Source organism: Myodes glareolus, chromosome 8 (assembly GCF_982192425.1).
Source record: "Myodes glareolus chromosome 8, mMyoGla1.1, whole genome shotgun sequence".
Taxonomy (NCBI): domain Eukaryota; kingdom Metazoa; phylum Chordata; class Mammalia; order Rodentia; family Cricetidae; genus Myodes; species Myodes glareolus.
In genome coordinates this window covers 99,891,892-99,913,719 of record NC_142033.1, presented here as the reverse complement: position 1 = coordinate 99,913,719, position 21,828 = coordinate 99,891,892, and the positions used below count along the sequence as shown (strand labels likewise).

The window sequence follows — 21,828 nt, the reverse complement described above, 5'->3', positions numbered from 1 at the left end:
ATTCATCAGGATGAAGTCTCAATCCTGAATATCTATGCCCCTAATATAAAAACACCCATTTATGTAAAAGAAACATTGCTAGAACTCAAGGCAGTTCAAACCACACACACTAATAGTAGGAGACTTCAACATTCCTCTCTCACCAATGGACAGGTCAATCAGACTGAAACCTAACAGAGAAATAAGAGAATTAATGGAGGTAATGAATCAAATGAACTTAACAGACATCTATAGAACACTCTACCCAAATAGAAAAGAATATATCTTCTTCTCAGCATCTCATGGAACCTTCTCAAAAATTGACCACATACTCAGTAACAAAGCAAACTTCCACAGATACAAAAAAGATATTAGTAACCACCTGTGTCTTATCAGATCACCATGGAATAAAGTTAGAATTTAACAATAATTCTACCCTCAGAGAGCCTACAAATTCATGGGAGCTGAACAGTCAACTACTGAACCACCCCTGGGTCAGGGAAGAAATAAAGAAATTAAAGTCTTCCTTGAATTCAACGAAAATAAAGACACAACATACCCAAACCTATGGGACACTATGAAAGCAGTGCTATGAGGAAAGTTCATAGCACTAAGTGCCCATATTAAAAAATCAAAGAAAGCTCACATTAGAGACTTAACAGCATAGCTGAAAGCAGGGAAGAAGATATCTACATTAAGGGAGCCATTTTAGGGTTGGTAAGAGACTTGGCTCTAGATGGGATCCCAGGTGTCCACAGGGATATCGCCAGCTAGGTCCTTGGGCAACAGAGCAGAGGGTGCCAACTGGCCTTGCCCCACTATCACACTGATGATTATCTTGTATATCACCATAGAATCTTCGTCAGCGATGGATGGAGATAGAGACAGAGACCCTCATCAGAACAATAAACTGAGCTCCCAAGGTCCAGTTGAAGAGCAGAAGGAGGGAGAAGACTAACAACGAAGTCTGGACCGTGAGGGGTTGGTCCACCCACTGAGACAGTGTGCCTGTTCTAATGAGAGCTCACCAAATCCAGCTGGACAGGAACTGAATGAGCATGTAATCATATCAGACTTCTGAATGTGGCTGACTTGATAAAGGCACTGGGACTTGTTTCTACTGCATGCACTGGCTTTTTGGGACCCTAGTCTATTTGGATGCAGAGCTTCCTAGGCCTGGATGTAGTGGGGAGGTCCTTGGACTTCCCACAGGGCAGTGATCCCTGCCCTCTCTTAAGGAGGGAAGGGGAGGCAGGAGGGTAAGAGGGGAGCGGGAGGGGAATGGGAGGAGGGGAGGAAGTATAAATTTTTTAATGGAAAATAAATAAATAAATAAATAAAAATAAAGAGATTCTGTCAATTACCCAGGTTATAAAATACATTTCAGAAAATTAGAACACAAAGGCACAAATTAGGAGAGAGCAAATGCAAAGTCTTAATGACTTTCAAAGATTGTTAGGAGACATTTCCAGTTTATGACTGGCTGTTCAGATAACAGCTGATCTAATAAGTCATTTAAACAAAACCTTAGATGGTGACAAAGACTTAAATAGTCCTACAGAATTAACACCTGAAGGTGAGAAAGAATTAACTGTCATTGAAGAGAAATTACATGAGGCACATGTGGACCAGGTGAACACAAATCTTAATTGCATTCTAGTCATATTGCCTTTCAGAATTTCCCTTATAGGAATTTTAATGCAAATAAAAGATTTTATCTTAGAATGGATCCTTTACCACATACACCAAGCAAAACATTAAAAACTTATGTAGAAAAGGTCTCTGAATAAATTATAAAAGGAAAATTGAGACTTCATCAACTAGCAAGAATAGACCCAGCAGAGATTGTAGTGCCTTTTTCTACTGATGAAATTAAAAAATTATGGGAAGACAATGAATCCTAGCAAAGAGTTTATGCTATTTTTTAGGAGAGATTAATAGCAATTATCCCAAAAGTGACAGAATTAATCATATAAAGAGAACTACGTAGATCCTCCCCTGCATTGTATGTGACATACCAATAACTAGAGCCCAAACATTCTATACTGATTCAAATAAATCAGGAAAGGCAGGTTATCAATCAGAAGACTTAAGTAAGGTGGAACAAAGCCCTTATAGTTCTGCTCAAAAGGCAGAGCTATATGCTGTTTTCATGGTACTAAGGTATTTTAAAGAACCTCTCAATATATATATATATATATATATATATATATATATATATATATACTGACGCCCAATATGCAGAGTTGTTTTGCATATTGAAATTGCTGAATTAATAACAGATGATATAAAATTGACTTCATTATTCATTCAGGTTTAAGATATAATCAGAAATAGACTTTGTCCCATATGCATAACAGACATTTGATCCCATACGGGTCTGCTAGGTCCTCTAGCAGAAGATAATGCATAAATTGATCAATTATTGATTGGAAGTGTGCTGAAGGACTAAGAATTTCATAAAAAACACCATGTCAATAGTAAAGATTTAAAGAAAGAGTTTTCTATTACATAGCAACAAGTTAAGAAGATTATAAAGAGATGTCCTACTTGCTCTTTCTATAGCCAAACACTGCCACCTGCAGGGACTAACACAAAGGGCACTCCAAGGAATAAAATCTGGGAGACAGCTGCTTTCTACTTTGTAGATTTTGAAAAATTAAAATATTACACCACACCATTGACACTTATTCGGGTTTTTAATAGCTGTTATCAAAAATCTTCCTACCAAAAAAAGCCCAGGACCAGATGGTTTGAATGCAGAATTCTACCAGAACTTTCAGGAAGAGCTAATACCTATACTCCTTAATGTATTACACAATATAGAAACAGAAGAGTCACTGCCTAACTCCTTTTATGAAGCTACAGTTACCCTAATACCAAAACCACACAAAGACACAACCAAGAAAGAGAATTACAGGCCAATCTCACTCATGAACATCGACGCGAAAATTCACAATAAAATACTGGCAAACCGAATCCAAGAGCACATTAGAAAAATTATCCATTATGATCAAGTCGGCTTCATTCCAGAGATGCAGGGCTGGTTCAACATACGCAAATCTATCAATGTAATCCATCATATAAATAAACTGAAAGAAAAAAACCATATGATCATCTCACTAGATGCTGAAAAAGCATTTGACAAAATTCAACACCCATTTATGATAAAGGTGTTGGAGAGACTGGGGATACAAGGATCATACCTAAATATAATAAAAGCAATATACAGCAAGCCGACAGCTAACATCAAACTGAATGGAGAGAAACTCAAAGCCTTTCCACTAAAATCAGGAACACGACAAGGCTGTCCACTCTCTCCATACCTCTTCAATATAGTGCTTGAAGTTCTAGCAATAGCAATAAGACAACATAAGGGGATCAAGGGGATTCGAATTGGAAAGGATGAAGTTAAACTTTCGTTATTTGCTGACGATATGATAGTGTACATAAGCGACCCCAAAAACTCTACCAAAGAACTCCTACAGCTGATAAACACCTTTAGTAACGTGGCAGGATACAAGATCAACTCCAAAAAATCAGTGGCCCTCCTATACACAAAGGATAAAGAAGCAGAGAGGGAAATCAGAGAAGCATCACCCTTCACGATAGCCACAAATAGCATAAAATATCTTGGGGTTACTCTAACCAAGGAAGTGAAAGACCTATTTGACAAGAACTTTAAGTCTTTGAAGAAAGAAATTGAGGAGGATACCAGAAAATGGAAAGACCTCCCCTGCTCTTGGATTGGGAGAATCAACATAGTAAAAATGGCAATTCTACCAAAAGCAATATATAGATTCAATGCAATCCCCATCAAAATCCCATCAAACTTCTTCACAGACCTTGAGAGAACAATAATCAAGTTTATATGGCAAAACAAAAAACCCAGGATAGCCAAAACAATCTTATACAATAAAAGAACTTCTGGAGGCATTACCATCCCTGACTTCAAACTCTATTATAGAGCTACAGTATTGAAAACAGCTTGGTATTGGCATAAGAACAGAGAAGTCGACCTATGGAATCGAATAGAAGACCCAGATATTAACCCACAAACTTATGAACACCTAATTTTCGACAAGGGAGCTAAAGGTATACAATGGAAGAAGGAAAGCATCTTTAACAAATGGTGCTGGCATAACTGGATGTCAACCTGTAAAAAAATGAAAGTAGATCCATATCTATCACCATGCACAAAACTCAAGTCCAAATGGATTAAAGACATCAACATTAATCCGTCCACTTTGAACCTGATAGAAGAGAAAGTGGGAAGTAGTCTACAAGATTTAGGCACAGGAGGCCTCTTCCTAAGTAAGACCCCAGCAGCACAGACAATAAGAGAAACAATGAATAAATGGGATCTACTGAAACTGGGAAGCTTCTGTAAAGCAAAGGACACTGTCAGTAGGACAAAAAGGCTGCCTTCTGACTGGGAGAAGATCTTCACCAACTCCTCATCAGACAAAGGTCTGATCTCCAAAATATACAAAGAACTCAAGAAACTAGGCACTAAAACTCTAATTAACCCAATTAAAAATGGGGTACTGAACTTAACAGAGAATTCACAACAGATGAACTTCGAATGGCCAGAAGACACTTAAGGTCATGCTCAACCTCCCTAGCGATCAGGGAAATGCAAATCAAAACCACTTTGAGATACCATCTTACACCTGTCAGAATAGCTAAAGTCAAAAACACCAACGATAGCCTATGCTGGAGAGGATGTGGGGTGAGGGGAACACTCATCCATTGTTGGTGGGAATGCAAACTCGTGCAGCCACTGTGGAAATCAGTGTGGCGGTTTCTCAGGAAACTGGGAGTCAACCTCCCTCAGGACCCAGCAATACCACTCTTGGGAATATACCCTAAAGATTCCCTAACATACTACAAAAGCATTTGTTCAACTATGTTCATAGCTGCACTATTTGTAATAGCCAGATCATGGAAACAACCTAGGTGCCCCTCAATAGAAGAATGGTTAAAAAAGGTGTGGAACATATATACATTAGAGTTTTACTCGGCAGTAAAAAACAATGACATCTTGAATTTTGCATGCAAATGGATGGAAATAGAAAACGCTTTACTGAGTGAGGTAAGCCAGACCCAAAAAGAGGAACACGGTATGTATTCACTCATAAGTGGATTCTAACCATAATTAAAGGTCTTTGAGCCTATTATTCGTGATCCTAGAGAAGCTAAATAAGAAGATGAACCTGATGAAGATTATTTAGCTATCCACCAGGAGGTAGGAAATATACATGAGTCCCAGGTAACCTCGGGTGCATGGGGGGGTGGGAGGGTCGATGGAGGGGGAGAGGACTAGAGAGAAGGGAGTAGGGGAGGAACGGGGAAAGCTTGGTGGCCGGGGATGTAGGGGGGGGGAGGGAGGTAGGATGAATATGGGATCAGGGAACAATATATTTCAACTAAGGGAGCCATTTTAGGGTTTACAGGAGACTTGATTATATATGGGATCCCAGGTCCAAGGAGAAATCCCCCTGATTGCTCTCTGGACAGAGGAGAGGGTGCCTGAATCGGCCGTGGCCCATGACCATACTGATGTATATTTTGCTTATTACCATAGATCCTTCCTCTGGCGAAGGACGGCTATGCAGTCGGAGGCCCACATTGGAGCACCGGATTGAGCCCCCCGAGGTCCGGAGGGGGAGCGGAAGGAGGAGGAACATGAAAAACGAAATCAGTACTGCGAGGGATGCTATCACCCACTGATACAAGGGAACGGATCTGATGAGAGTTTACCAGGGCCAGCCGGACTGGGACTGAACGAGGACGTGATCTAGCCAGATTCTCGGAATTTGGCCGGATTCTCTGACTGTGGCTGGCCCGGGGTCTTTCTGAAAAGCCATTGACTATGACACTGGGACCTGTTTCCTCTGCATATGCTGGATTTTGGGGATCCAGTCTGTTTGGACGCTCGCCTTCCTGGACCTGGAGGGAGGGGGAGGGAGCTGGAGCTTCCCACAGGGCAGGAAACCCTGACTGCCCTGGGGGACGGAGGGGAAGGAGGGGGGGAGTGGGGGGAGTGGGAGGGTGTTGGGAGGGGGGGGCGGAAATGGAAACTTTTATAATTTAATAAAATTTACTAAAAAAAAATAGGCAACTGCTTTGAGCTCAGAAAAGGCTGATTCAATAATCATACAGTTATTAGAAGTTGTGGCCATCATGGGTATACCTGTACAAATAAAGACAGATAATGATCTAGCCTATGTCTCAAAGAAAATGGAACAGTTTTTTGCTTATTATAATATAAAGCATATCACAAGTATACCAAACAATCCTATAGATCAGAAAGTTATAGAAATATCAAATGGAACTATAAAGGATATGTTAAACAAACAGAAAGTGATGGAAAAATAACCCCAGAAATAGATTGCAAAATGCTTTATTAACCTTGAATTTTCTTAACGCTAATGAGAAAGAAACAATGGCAGCAGAGAGACATTGGCTAATAGAAAAAACTTTTGAATTAAATCAGCCAGGATATTTCAAGGATGTGTTGACCTCACGATGAAAACCAGGAGATGTAATACATTGAGGAAGGAGTGTTGCTCTTATTTCCACCAGAGAAGAAAAGTTATGGATACCATTAAAATTAATATAAATATTCGGTTTGAAAAGGAGAAGCTTCTTGAGAAAGTGAAATGACAGCTCATTCACAGAAGTGACAACCATAAAAGTGGAAAGAAAACCTCATAAGGATTGGGGCAGGGTTCTGTTCTTGTCTTTGCAGGAAAATACTCATCTTCAAAAAGTTGAGCGACCTTGGACATCTAGATGCCTAAAGAAGAAAAGATAGCTATACAGACAGAATCAACAAGCAAAGAGAAATTTTACTTATGATGTTGTATTATCTGTATGGTAAAATTTGATTATCTGAAGATGTATATATCTCTACTAAAAAATCAAAGCTGGCTTTTGACTTGGACAATGATTATCCTTCTCTAAACCCAAGCATGTTGTTAAAAGAAAAAGTCACAGTTTCTATCTCATGTCAGGAGTCATCTGGTATGGGACAGAAAGAAGAAAAAAAACATAAGAAAAATTTTACTTTTCTCCATACCTATTTTTGACTCTATCACACCTTTTATTGAATATATTTCTTATTTTGTTTGTTGGTTGGGTTTTTAGAGTTTTTGTTTGTTTGTTTTGAGACAGGGTTTCTCTGTAGCTTTGGAGCCTGCCCTGGAACTAGCTCTTGTAGACCAGGTTGGCCTCGAACTCACAGAGATCCGCCTGTCTCTGCCTCCCAAGTGCTGGGATTAAAGGCGAGCACCACCACCTCCTGGCTGAATATATTTCTGTATGAATAATGTTTAAGTTTTCCATAAAGAACAATAAATTTTCCTGTGGTAACCTTTGAAGTTTCTAGGAAGAAGATGGGATACCACAACAATGATTTCACCTTGTTGTTAGGATGCCATAATGCTGATAGTGCTACTTTAAGGTCAGTTTTGGGTACTAGCTGCTCAAAATGATTCCAACTTGATTAGCTGAAATGGTCCACATTCTTACAGTGTTCTGGCCAGAACTTCAAAAAAAAAAAACCCTCAACTACTCAGAAACTATTTGTAATTATACCAGACAGTGATCTTGAAACTTAACTATCATTTTATTTTTACAGGATCCCATAGAAAGAACATCGCCCCCATGACAGCTGGAAGTAATTCTAGAAGATGGTGTTCCCCTCTCCCAACAAAGTTGTCCTCAGGGTTAGAGACATCAATTAGGGGTTGATTATAACTGGTATAGGACTGGGGGTTGGAGTATAAATTATGTAGACTCAGGGATGTCTTTGGGGAAAAAAGGAAATTGAATGGGATAATACTCACTAAAAATAATAGTGATAATATAGTGAATACTTTTGAGCTATTTATTTATTGGCAATTTATATTGGTTTAGATTCTTGTATATTGATACAAATTCAAATTACATTGAATATGCTCCTACTTCTCTTTACAATATTTGTATACCTAGGCAAAGTTATTTTGTCAGATTGTATGCATGCATGTTTCTACCTCTGCTTAAGACATTTTGCATATTGATACAATTTTAGGATATATTTAACATATTGCACTATACATTTCTATCTCTGATCAAGATACTTACACACAGTTAATATTTTGAGGTCATTGTTCTCATTTGTTGCAGAGTTGTAAAGATTGTTGAATATTCTAATATGAAATCTCAGTCTTTAAGCAATATAGGTACTAAGAATTATAGGTCAATAGTCATCCATGTTTGTCATACTTATTGTTAGACTAATCAGGTTTTTTAGATACATAGAGATTGTATTCTGCATAGATCGGTGATCTTCAATCACTTTAAAGAACTATAGAATATGGCATTTAATTTGATACTAAATTCAGGGGAAAAAAAGAAATTGGCATTTAAATAACTTAGGGTTCTGTTGACGTGAGACATGATTGCTCCTGGTAGCATTGATCTATTCCTGGGAGAATGTTGAGCACCAAAGACACTCCACTTGGAGTTTGTTTTCTTATTGGCAAACTGGTTTGTGGGCAAGAAACTGTCCATGCCTTGAACACTGAAAATGCACGGCGTCCAGACAGAACAAACAGGACACAAGAAAAAAAGGCTGCCAAACCTTGCCAGGACAGGATAAGAGGGTTTTGAAAGTTTTCCTGCCTCTGAAAATGGTCTGTCAGTTACTCTAGGCCTTAGCCAAAGTTGGTCGTTCCAACATTGCAAATGAGACTTGGGGTGATTGCCCAGGTAGCCAGTTGTCTCTGTCATTTATTGCACATTTTGGAAGTTGCTGGAGTGCACTTTCTGTTTACTCAAGTAATATAATTATCCTTCTCAGGTCTATGATGGGGTGGAAGACTAGACAGTTGTAGTTACTTTCCTCTCGTGACTTGGCCAACCTATTTCTAATACAAGACTTAGACTCCTTAGGATAGGATAATTATTGAAATATTTACCTTGTGTTTCTTGCTTGATATTATTTATGCTGGTTTTAACTCTAATTGTTATACTTGATATTTTTGTTATTATATATAGTTTTGTATTAGGTTTAGAACTCTCTTATTTAGAAAAACAGGGGAGGTGCTGTGGGAAATCCTTCAGTCAATAGTCTTTAAGATACCAGCCCATTTGGGCATGGTCTCTTATACTATAAATGCAGTCATAGAGCTTGCGCAGGCTTTCCCTCCTGGTTGCTGGATTTGGTTCCTGTTCCCTGTTCATGCAGAGGAGTATGATCTATGAGTCTACCCCAAATAAATAACCCTTTACTATATTCAATTCTGAGCTAGTGTGGGATTACTTTTTAGCATCCATCTTCACATAATAAACACTGAGGAAATCCAAAAGATTATCAGGTCATTCTTTAAAAACTTGTAGTCCACCAGAATGGAAAAATCTAAAAAAAAAAAAGATAATTTTCTCAATAGGTGCTGCTTACCAAAGTTAAATGAAGAGCAAATACACAATTTAAATTGGTTTACAATCCCTGGTGAAATAGAACCAGTCATGAAAATTTTCCCAACAACAACCAAAAAAGAACCCAGGGACCTATACTTTTAGTATAGAATTCTACCAGACTTTCAAAGAAGAGTTAATGCCAATATTCCTCAAATTATTTCACAAAATAGAAACAGAAAGATCGTCCAATTCATTTTATGAAGCCGCAGTACCCTAATGCCCAAACCACATAAAGACTCAATCAATCAACAAAGAAAATTACAGACCAATTTCCCATATGAACATAGATACAAAAATATGTAATAAAATACTTGCAAACTGAATCCAACAACACATCTAAAAGACCATCCACAATGATCAAGCAGACTTCTCATCTCAAGCATGCAAGAATGATTCAATAAACAAAAATCAATAAAAGTTATCCACCATATAAAGAATCTGAAAGAAAAAAAAAACACATGATCATCTCACTAGATAAAGAAAAGTTCTTTGACAAAATCCAACACCCTTGCATGATGAAAGTCCTGGAGAGATTAAGGATACAAGACACATGCCTAAGCACGATAAAGGCAATTTACAACAACCCTGTAGTTAACATGAAACTAAATGGAAACTCAAAGTAATTCCCCTAAAATCAGGAACAAGACAAGGCTGTCCACTTTCTCCATATCTATTTAACATAGCACTTGAAATTTTAGCTAGAACAATGAGACAACTAAAGGTGATCAAAAGGATACAAACTAGAACAGAAGACCTCAAAGTATTGTAATTTCAGATAACATGATAGTATCCATTAGGGAACTAGTACAGCTGATAAACACTTCTGTCTGGATATGAGATTAACTCAAAAATAAATAAATAAATAAATAGCCCTCCTATATACAAATGACAAACTGACTGATAAAGAAATCAAGAAAATACCATCTTTCATGATAGCCTCAAACAATATAAAATATCTTGGGGTACCTCCAAACAAGCAAATAAAAGAGTTGTATGATTAAAACTTCAATGATATTTCATTGAAGAAATATCAGAGGATGAAAAGATCTTCATATGTGTGGATCGGTAGGAGTGACATTGTAAAAATGGCATCCTACCCAAAGCAATCTTTAGATTCAATGCAACCCTATCAAAATTCCAACACAATTCTTCACAGACCTTGAAAGGACAGTTCTCAACTTCACATGGAAAAATAAACCCAGGACAGTTGACACATTCCTGTACAATAAAAGAACTGCTAGACATGTCACCATTCCTGATTTCACGCTGTACAACAGAGCTGCAGAAATAAGAAAAAAAGTGACATTTAGCATAAAAACAGATACATTGATCAATGGAATCAAACTTAAGACCCAGAAATAAATCCACAAACATATGGGCAACTAATTTTTGATAAAGAAGACAACACACACTGGGGGGAAAAGAAAGACAGCATCTTTAACAAGTGGTGCTGGTCAAACTGTATATCTGCATGCCAAAGAATGCAAATAGATCCATACTTATCACCCTGAACAATACTTAAGTCCAAGTGGATCAAAGACCTCAACATAAAAACATAAAACCAAATACACTAAACCTGATAGAAGAGAAACTGAGAAACAGCCTTAAATACATTGGCACAGGAGAAGTTGTTCTGAGCAGAATACTAATAGCACAGACACTAAGCTCAACAAATAAATGGGACCGCATGAAACTAAAAAGCTTCAGTAATGCAAAGGACACATCAATAGGACAAAGCAGCAGTCTACAAAATGGATAAAGATTTTTACTAATTCACATTCAATAGAGGAATAATATCTAAAATATATAAAGAACTCAAGAACTAGACATGAAAAAATACTATTAATGCAGGGACAGAGAAAGGCCGCGATGGAGGGAGGGCAAGAGGAAGAAGCCAGCAGTATACCTCTTCAATAATGAGGTGCACTGACTGAATTACAAACTCTAACTGCTCCAGTCCCACATAAAATGAGAAAATCAGAAGAGTTGTGACTAAACAAAGAATCAAACAGAAAAGCTGTATCTGTAAGAATGTATGTCTCCGCTATCTCAGAAAGGAAAGAACTTTGCAAAACCCCACAAATGCCAGCTCCCACAGACTGGTGAGTAGTACTGGGTTAGTAAATTGATACCCAAATCCCAAGTTGAAAAGAAAAACTGTAGTTAACATGAAATATGCTTCTTGCTCCTTCCCATTATAAACCCTCTGTTCAAGCAACAACACATATTTATAACATGAATTGTCACAAAAAAGCAGCAAAAGTTCACATAAGGGTACAAGATTAAAGAGTCACATAAAACTATAAAAAGTTACATCAGAAGCAAAAACTATTATTTCACAATGGCATAAGGAAGCCTAATAATTGGTATGTAAAATTTAAAAACAAAAATTATCATAAACTATAAACATAAAATTATATAAATGGATCATAATAAACAGTTAAAAGTGAATACTTTTTCAGTATAACACTTAATGAACTCTATAATTTTTATCTGGAAAAACTCAAATTCATACTTTCAGTAACTAAAATGTCCTCAAGTAGAAATACATTAATTCCTAAGAAAATGATTAATCTTTCTATTTAAAAACCTAAGAATAACTACCACAGTAAATATCAACACAATATATATCAAGATAAAAACACTAAATTCTTATCATTTATGAATTAACATTTATCCATGAAGACACTGGCAAAAAGTAAACAACAGAGTCAGAGTTAAAACACAAAGCATGTGAGCCTACGTATGACACATTCCAAAATTAAACACCAAAACAAGCAGCCTCATGTAACACTTTATAGAATACTTTTTTACTAACATTACTCCATGTTTAACACTGAAAGTTACACAAAATAAGCAACAATTCAGGAAAAAAAGAAAAGTATCCCACGACAAATGCATGAGCTGGGCAGTTCCCACAAAGATGGTTCTATGAAGTCACATTTAGGCTAGATTTGAGCTTCTAATTTATCAAACATTTTAAATATAACAAATAAGAAAAAAGCTTATTTCCTAAACAATTAGCTGGGTTTTCACTTACAAATCCTTGCATTTATAATCATGGTATTTTTATTTTGAAAGGAGTTGTTTTATACCTATGATAAGTACACAAACTAAGAGAAAGGAACATGTCCATACAAGGAAGATAAGGTACAGAAGTAAGAAACCAGGACAAAAGGGTACTTACAATTACATGAGAACATCACAAGACTGAGACTAGCTTAGGCTGCCCAACAAGACCTGACAGAAAGGAAAGAAAGAAGAGAAAGGAGGGAAAGAAAGGAACGGAGGAAGGGCAGACCCCTTATTAAAACACAAACCTAGGGGAATGAGAACAGATCAATAGCTACCAGAGGTGAAGTTAGGAATAAAAAATTAAAATTAGTAAAAAGCCTACAAGGGTAGCCTGTAATCCTAACCCTTGAGAGGCAGAAGCAGAAAGACCATCTCCCATTCAAGGATACAGCATGAACTACTAGGAAGATCCTAAAAACAAAACAAAACAGAAGATGAAATTTGTGTGTGATAGAATGATTTTGCAGCCTATCAATTTCTTAGAAATTGGAGCTGAAGTGCTGACTTGCAGTAAGCCCTGAGGTCAAATTCCTAGTACCTACATAAATCCCCAGGCATGATCATGCATTTATAACCTCAGGGCTATGGGGACAGAGACAGAAGGATTAAGGTTGAGTATGATAAATTGGTGTCAAGGGCATACTGCAGAGAGTGATGGCGCAGGAAACCAATGTCTTTTTCTGTGTGCACAGGCTCTTATATGTATGCAAACACATACACCTACCTTAAAGCTGAATTTTATAACACATAAAAATTTTAAATATGTTTACATTCACAAAAAAGTAATTCCACAGATATTTTATTTTATTTTCATGTGACTAACAAATACTAGATAGATACTCTCATTTTTTAAATGAAGCAACAAGCATGCAATAAATAAGTGGTCATACAAGTTATATGTGCTGGGACCAAAGCAGAGTCTAGATATACTAATTCCTCTTCAAGGTCATCCACGTCTCAGTCAATCTGAGTCAACCAGTTAATCAAAAATGTTCCTAAGAACCCAACAGAACCAAAGAGATGGAGGGAATAAAATAAATGGTTATTAGCAGTGGACAACTTAAGATCTGGCTATGATCCTTAAGGAATTAACAGTTCCACACTGAAGAAGTCTGACTCATGATCCACAGATAACAAATTATTTCTTCCATATAGCCTTAATCCTTTAATACTAAGAAAAAGGAAACAAAATCTTAGTAGATAACTTTGCAAGGATTGCTCTAATCCAAGCATCACTGGTCTTCAGCACTACCCTGGGCAACAACTCATCATGGGTTTTGCAGCTGTAAATAAGCATTTCCAAGTCCTGAATACTACCACCACCCAAAAGTAGAAAAACAAGAGAGAAACCTTTAAAAAATAGCCTTTCAGTTTCAGAACCAAAAGAAATATTCTATAACAGTTTACTAAGAAAAATATTTCTAAAAGCACATCTGTACCAAAAATAGCATACATCACCTAAAAACAACGGTGTGGTTTCTTCTAAAGTAGTTGCATTAGGATCTGCTCCAGCTTCCAAAAGAATCTGTGTGATCTTCCAGTGCCCTTGACTCACAGCAAGATGTAATGCACAGAAGCCCTCAAAAGTCTTTGTCTTAATGTAGTTTTCTGATGAATCTGTGGAAAAGGGGAAACCTGTTAGCCAAAAGATTATCAGTTCTACTTCTTGAGTCTGAAAAACAAAGACAATATGAGAAATTGAATAAAATACTAAAATGCCAGTGTTGTCAATGAACAGCTCTATGAGGAAGGATCCCCATGTGAATAGCCCTTTGGTATTCGTGCAAGGGAAACTACGCTCACACATTCTCACCACTCTAGAGGCAATGGGACTGAGAGAATGGAGCTGATAAATGAGGCAAAGTTTCATGCAATAGCCAACTTTATTCAAAGCATCAGACAATTTATACTCACTCGGAGGGTTAAGAAGAGTCACATGAGTAAAGTATATGATCACAAGGACAAACCAAACTTGGCAAAAACATGTTTTTCCATAGGAGCAATAGTCACTTGTAATGAATAATCTGAAGTAAACTCACTCCTATCTCCTACAGCTGGGAGGAGCATGAAAACACATTCCAAGAGCAATTCTATGTTCTGAAGAAATTGACATCACAGGACTCTTGGGTTTTTTCGTTGTTGCTGGTTTGTTTTGCTTTTTTGTTTGTTTGTTTTTGGAGTTATCTCACAAGGATTCAAAATTCTCCTCACACAAATCAATTCTTGAACCATGTTCCAACAATGTACTTCAGGTTTTCCTAGTCTAACTTGTGATGAAGGAGAAGAGGGAACGGCAGGGGTTGAAAGGGAAGATTTGAGGCAGATGCAGCATCAAATATTTACTCACTGAAATATTAACAAGCCTGATTTTATTTCTATGAGAACAATTTCTATCATTACTTCTTTATATTCAACTAATAACATAAGGGCAATTTTGAATACTTCTTTTCATTTTTATGTGTGTACACATATATGCATGTTTGTGTGGAAAGGGAAGCGAATATGCACATGTGAACCTCGTTCAGAGGCTGGAGGACAACTTCAAGTATCGTCCTCAGGAATATCATCCAGCTCCTCTGAGAAAGGAGCTCACAATTAGGCTAGACATGTTGTCCAGGAACCCAAAGGATTAATCTCCTCCTCCACAGTATTACCATGCCCAGAACTTTACCTGGGTGCTGAAACTCAAGCTCTGGTCCTAAAGCTTGTAAGGCAAGCACTTTATCAGTTATCTTCCCAGCCTTTAAAAACTCCTTGTTGAGAGCATAGTATAACGGTTCTTGAACCCACAGATCTCCAGAGAAACCAGGAATATAGGCACACAGAACTGTCTTTTCAATGGGAAAGATGAAGCAAAACCAGTTTTCTATCCAGAAAGCTGAGAACTGGAAATGATAAATATCCCAGTGATGTGCATTATCTGTTGGGCCAGGCCATATCAAGCTCTTATAACCAAGACAGTGGAGATGAGTAATCTAAATGATCCTTACAGCCAGAAGCTCCCCCAAGCTCCTTCAGCAGAACCAGAGGTGGCTAATAGTCCAAATGCCCTGTATGATGGAGACCAGGTCAGAACCCTAGGCCCTTAAGTTAGTACAGGTAGTCTATTTCTAGAACTTAAAATCTTGGAAGAAATGTCATGTACCCTGAGTTGAGATTAAATGTAATCACGCTTCCTTGTCCAGTCCTCTGTGTGAACTGAGAACTATAACCAAACCCAGCAGCCAAGAGGTCCACACACGCTTTTCGACTGCATTTATGATGCTGTGGGAACTCCTTCAGCCTCCTTGTGCCATGGGATGGTATCACACCAGCAAACTTTTTTTTTTAATCAAACTGTACTGGACTTAAACACACTGGGAATAAAGCACCTTTTATTAGACTCCCTGAAATTCGATCCAGCTTGATGAAGAAGATCTGCACGGGGTTTTCACTTATCAGCTCATGTGGTTCGCTTCTCTATATGACTTTGCAGAGACCACTTCAAGTTCTTTTCTATCTTAATACCACAGTTTAATAGTTAATAAGACTGCACTTATAAAACAAACAAAAAAAGAGTTCAAAGAAACCAAACAACTTCTATGAAACTTAGGAGTTAAGATGAAAATTCTGATGTAAAGCTCAAAGTTCTGGCTTTTGTCTGAAAGGTCCCTGGCCAGCAAGGGGCCCTGATCCTGTACCAGAAGATCCATAGGAGGGGTGAGTGTGTTCCTGACCAGCAGCAGAAGCCCCTGAAATGGAGCACAGACATTCCTCAACCCCCTAATCTTTCTGGTCAGTCTGCAGGGGCTTCTCGCCCTGGCTACTGCCTCTCTCTTTCTATCCCATCCCAGCTTGGGCACAGGTACCCCTTCCCTTCTTCGGGGCCATAAGATCCCCCAATTCAGCTGTTTTGAGGCTGGAAGGGGGTGGTGAGTGCAGCCAGGCAGGAGTTCCTTTGTTTCACTAAGCCTCAGGCAGCAAGCTAGGCCTTTTGTCTGCTAGGACCCTGGCCAGCAAGGGGCCTTGATCCTGTACCAGATGATCCATCAGAGAGCATTAGAAGGAAGAGATGGGCAGGCACCAATGCAAGAATTCCTCCAACAACCTGAAAAACAACAAGATAACACCAGAACAAGCGAACATACAACAGCAAGACTTGAACAACTTAATCAGGAAGAAGAAGAAAAAATTGACATTATGAAAGTGATAGAGTCCCTTAAACAGGATGTGAAAAACTCCCTTAAAGAAATGGATGAGAAGAATAACAAAAAGTTCAAAGAAATAAGTAAATCCCTCAAAGATACCCTAGGAAACCAAGAAAAATCAATCAAACAGGTAAAGGAAAAAGTTCAAGACTTGAAAACTGAAATGGAGGCAATGAAGAAAACACAAAAGGAGGGCCGCTTGGATACAAAAAATGTAAGTAAATGAACAGAGATGACAGAGACAAGCATAAACAACAGAATACAAGAGATAGAAGAAAGAATCTCAGATGCTGAAGACACCATAGAGAAAATAAACGTACTGATCAAAGAAATCAGCAAATCCAACAAATTCTCATCATAAAACATCCAGGAAATCTAGGACACAATTAAAAGATCAAACCAAAGAATAATAGGGGTAGAAGAAGGAGAAGAATTACAGCTCAAAGGCCCAGAAAATATATTCAACAAAATTATAGAAGAAAACTTTCCCAACCTAAAGAACGATATTCCTATGACGGTTCAAGAACCATACAGAACACTGAATAGACTAGATCAAAAAAAAAAATTTCTCTCGCCATATAATAATCAAAACACAAAAGATACAGAATTAAAAAAGACTATTAAGAGCTTCAAGGAAAAAGGTCAAGTAACTTATAAACGTAAACCTATCAGACTTACACCTGACTTCTCTATGGAAACCATGAAAGCCAGAAGGTCCTGGATAGAGGTACTGCAGAAACTAAGAGACCATGGACACAAGCCCAGACTACTATACCCAGCCAAGCTTTCGTTCACTATCAATGGAGAAAACAAAATATTCCAGGATAAAAACAAATTTAAACAATACGTACCCACAAATCCAGCCTTATAGAAAGTAAAAGAAGGAAAATCACAAGCCAAGGAATCCAACAATGTTCACAATAACTCAGATATCTAGTGACCCTTCATCAGCACAACTCAAAGAAGGGAAAAACACAAATTCTACCACCAAAAAAAAAAAAATAAATAATCGGAGTTAACAACTACTGATCATTAATATCACTTAATATCAACGGACTCAATTCACCTATAAAAAGCCACAGGTTAAGAGAATGGATTCTAAAGCAGGATCCAACATTCTGCTGCTTACAAGAAACACACCTCAACCACAAAGACAGATATCTACTCAGAGTAAAGGGTTGGGAAAAGGTTTTTCAATCAAACGAACCTAAGAAACAAGCAGGTGTGGCTATACTAATTTCTAACAAAAATGACTTCAAACTAAAATCAATCAGAAGAGATGGAGATGGACACTTTATACTAACAACAGGAATAATTCATCAGGATGAAGTCTCAATCCTGAATATCTATGCCCCTAATATAAAAGCACCCACTTATGTAAAAGAAACATTGCTAGAACTCAAGGCAGTTCAAACCACACACACTAATAGTAGGAGACTTCAACATTCCTCTCTCACCAATGGACAGGTCAATCAGACTGAAACCTAACAGAGAAATAAGAGAATTAATGGAGGTAATGAATCAAATGGACTTAACAGACATCTATAGAACATTCCACCCAAATAGAAAAGAATATATCTTCTTCTCAGCATCTCATGGAACCTTCTCAAAAATTGACCACATACTCAGTAACAAAGCAAACTTCCACAGATACAAAAAAGATATTAGTAACCACCTGTGTCTTATCAGATCACCATGGAATAAAGTTAGAATTTAACAATAATTCTACCCCCAGAAAGCCTACAAACTCATGGAAGCTGAACAGTCAACTACTGAACCACCCCTGGGTCAGGGAAGAAATAAAGAAAGAAATTAAAGTCTTCCTTGAATTCAACGAAAATAAAGACACAACATACCCCCAAACCTATGGGTCACTTTGAAAGCGGTGCAAAGAGGAAAGTTCATAGCTCTAAGTGCCCACATTAAAAAAACGGAGAAAGCTCACATTAGCGACTTAAAAGAAGCAGACTCATGCAGGAGGAGTAGAAGACTGGAAATAATCAAACTGAGGGCTAAAATCAATAAAATAGAAACACAGAAAACAATCCAAGGAATCAATGAAACAAAGAGCTGGTTCTTTGAGAAAATCAACAAGATTGACAAACCTTTATCCAAACTAATCAAAAGGCAGAGAGAGAACACGCAAATTAACAAGATCAGAAATAAAAAGGGGGACATAACAGACACTGAGGAAATTCAGAGAATCATTAGGTCTTACTACAAAAGTTTATATGCTACAAAGTGGTTAAATGTAAAAGAAATGGACTTGTTTTTAGATAAGTACCATTTACCAAAATTGAATCAAGAACAAGTGAACAATTTAAATACACCTATAAGTCATGAGGAAATAGAAGTTGTCATCAAAAACCTCCCAACCAAAAAAAGCCCAGGACCTGATGGTTTTAATGCAGAATTTTTCAAAACTTCCAAGAAGAGCTGATACCTATACTCCTTAATGTGTTTCACATAATAGAATCAGAAGAGTCATTGCCAAACTCTTTTAATGAAGCTACAGTCACCCTGATTCCAAAACCATTAAAAAGAGAGAGAATTACAGACTAATCTCACTCATGAACATCGATGCAAAAATTTTCAATAAAATTTTGGCAAACAGAATCCAAGAACACATTAAAAAAATATCCATTATAATCAAGGAGGCTTCATCCCAGAGATGCAGGGCTGGTTCAACATACGTAAATCTATCAATGTAATCCAGTTTATAAATAAACTGAAAGAAAAAAAAAACATATGATCATTTCATTAGATGCGGAAAAAGCATTTGACAAAGTTCAACACCCCTTTATGATAAAGGTCTTGAAGAGGTTAGGGATACAAGGATCATACCTAAATATAACAAAAGCAATATACAGCAAGCCAACAGCTAATATCAAATTAAATGGAGAGAAACTCAAAACCATTCCACTAAAATCAGGAACAAGACAAGGCTGTCCACTCTCACCGTATCTCTTCAACATAGTTCTTGAAGATCTAGCAATAGCAATAAGACAACATAAGGAGATCAAGGGGATTCGCATCGGAAAGGAAGAAGTCAAACTTTCGTTAGTTGCAGATGATATGATAGTGTACATTAGTGACCACAAAAAAAAATTTATCAAAGAAATCCTACAGCTGATAAATAACTTCAGTGATGTGGCAGGTTATAAGATCAACTCAAAAAAATCAGTAAGATTCCTATACACAAAGGATAGAGAAGCAGAGAGGGAATTCAGAAAAAGTCACCTTTTACAATAGCCACAAATAGCATAAAGTATCTTGGGGTAACCCTAACCAAAGAAGTGAAAGATCTATTTGACAAGAACTTTAAGGCATTGAAGAAAGAAACTGAAAAGGACACCAGAAAATGGAAGGATCTCCAAGAGCATGTGTAGGATCAACATAGTAAAAATGGCAATTCTACCAAAGGTAATCTATAAATTCAACGTGATCCCCAATAAAATCCCAAGAAAATTCTTCACAGACCTTGAGAGAACAATAATCAACTTTATATGGAAAAACAAAAAACCCAGGATAGCCAAAAGAATCTTACACAATAAAGCAATTTCTGGAGGCATTACCATCCCTGACTTCAAACTCTATCACAGAGCTACAGTAATGAAAACAGCTTGGTATTGGCATAAAAACAGAGAAGTCAACCAATGGAATCAAATTGAAGACCCAGATATTAACCCACAAACCTATGAACACCTGATTTTCGACAAAGGAGATAAAAGTATACAATGGAAGAAAGAAAGCATCTTCAACAAATGGTGCTGGCATAACTGGATGTCAACCTGTAGAAGAATGAAAGTAGATCCATATCTATCACCATGCACAAAACTCAAGTCCAAATGGATTAAAGACCTCAATATTAATCTGAAAACACTGAATCTGACAGAAGAGAAAGTGGGAAGTAGTCTACAACACATGGGCACAGGAGACCACTTCCTACGTAGAACCCCAGTAGCACAGAAATAAGAACAACATTGAATAAATGGGACCTTCTAAAACTGAGAAGCTTCTGTAAAGCAAAGGACACTGTCATTAAGACAAAAAGGCAACCTACTGATTGGGAGAAGATCTTCACCAATGCTGCAACAGACGAAGGTTTGATCTCCAAAATATATAAATAACTCAAGAAACTAGACTTTAAAATGCTAATTAACCCAATTAAAAAATGGGGCACTGAACTGAACATAGAATTCTCAACAGAAGAAGTTAAAATGGCCAAAAGACACTTAAGGTCATGCTCAACCTCCTTAGTGATCAAGGAAATGCAAATCAAAACAACTTTGAGATACCATCTTACACCTGTCAGAATGTCTAAAATCAAAACCACCAATGATAGCCTTTGCTGGAGAGGATGTAGAGTAAGGGGAACACTCATTCCTTGCTGGTGGGAATGCAAACTTGTGCAACCACTTTGGAAATCAGTGTGGTGGTTTCTCAGGAAATTCGGGATCAACCTACCCCAGGATCCAGCAATACCACTCTTAGGAATGTACCCAAGAGATGCCCAATCATACTACAAAAGCATTTGTTCAACTATGTTCATAGCAGCATTATTTGTAATACCAGAACCTCGAAACAACCTAGATGCCCCTCAATGGAAGAATGGGTAAGGAAAGTGTGGAATGTATATGCATTAGAGTACTACTCAGCGGTAAAAAACAATGACATCTTGAATTTTACATACAAATGGATGGAAATAGAAAACAGTATCCCGAGTGAGGTAACCCAGATCCAAAAAGATGAATACGGTATGTACTCACTCATAAGTGGATTCTAGCCATAAATAAAGGACATTGAGCCTACTATTCGTGATTTTAAGGAAGCTAAATAAGAAGGTGAACCCAAAGAAAAACATATAGTTATCTCCTGGATAATGGAAGTAGACAAGATTCCCGGGCAAAAATTGGAAGCTTGGGGGTGGGGGTGGGGTAGGGGTTGGGGAGATGGTGAGAGAGAAGAGAGAAGGGGAGGATGGGTAGAGCTTGGGGGAATCGGACAGTTGGGATGGGGGAAGGGTGGATATGGGAGCAGGGAAGTATATATCTTAAAGGAGTCATTTTAGGGTTGGCAAGAGACTTGAGTCTAGAGGGGTTCCCAGGTGTCCAAGGAG

General features: G+C 37.6%; 1 protein-coding gene across 4 annotated transcripts in view; it reads right to left on the bottom strand.

The window, feature by feature from the left end:
• Asb3 (ankyrin repeat and SOCS box containing 3) overlaps window positions 1-21,828 on the bottom strand; it is a 128,428-nt gene that overhangs the window by 71,772 nt on the left and 34,828 nt on the right. For all 4 annotated transcript variants that reach the window (XM_085692334.2, XM_085692335.2, XM_085692336.2 and 1 more), the window contains one exon: window positions 13,981-14,139. In XM_085692334.2, the coding sequence (XP_085548460.1) occupies window positions 13,981-14,139 (159 nt within the window). The remainder of the gene's footprint in view (window positions 1-13,980; window positions 14,140-21,828) is intronic.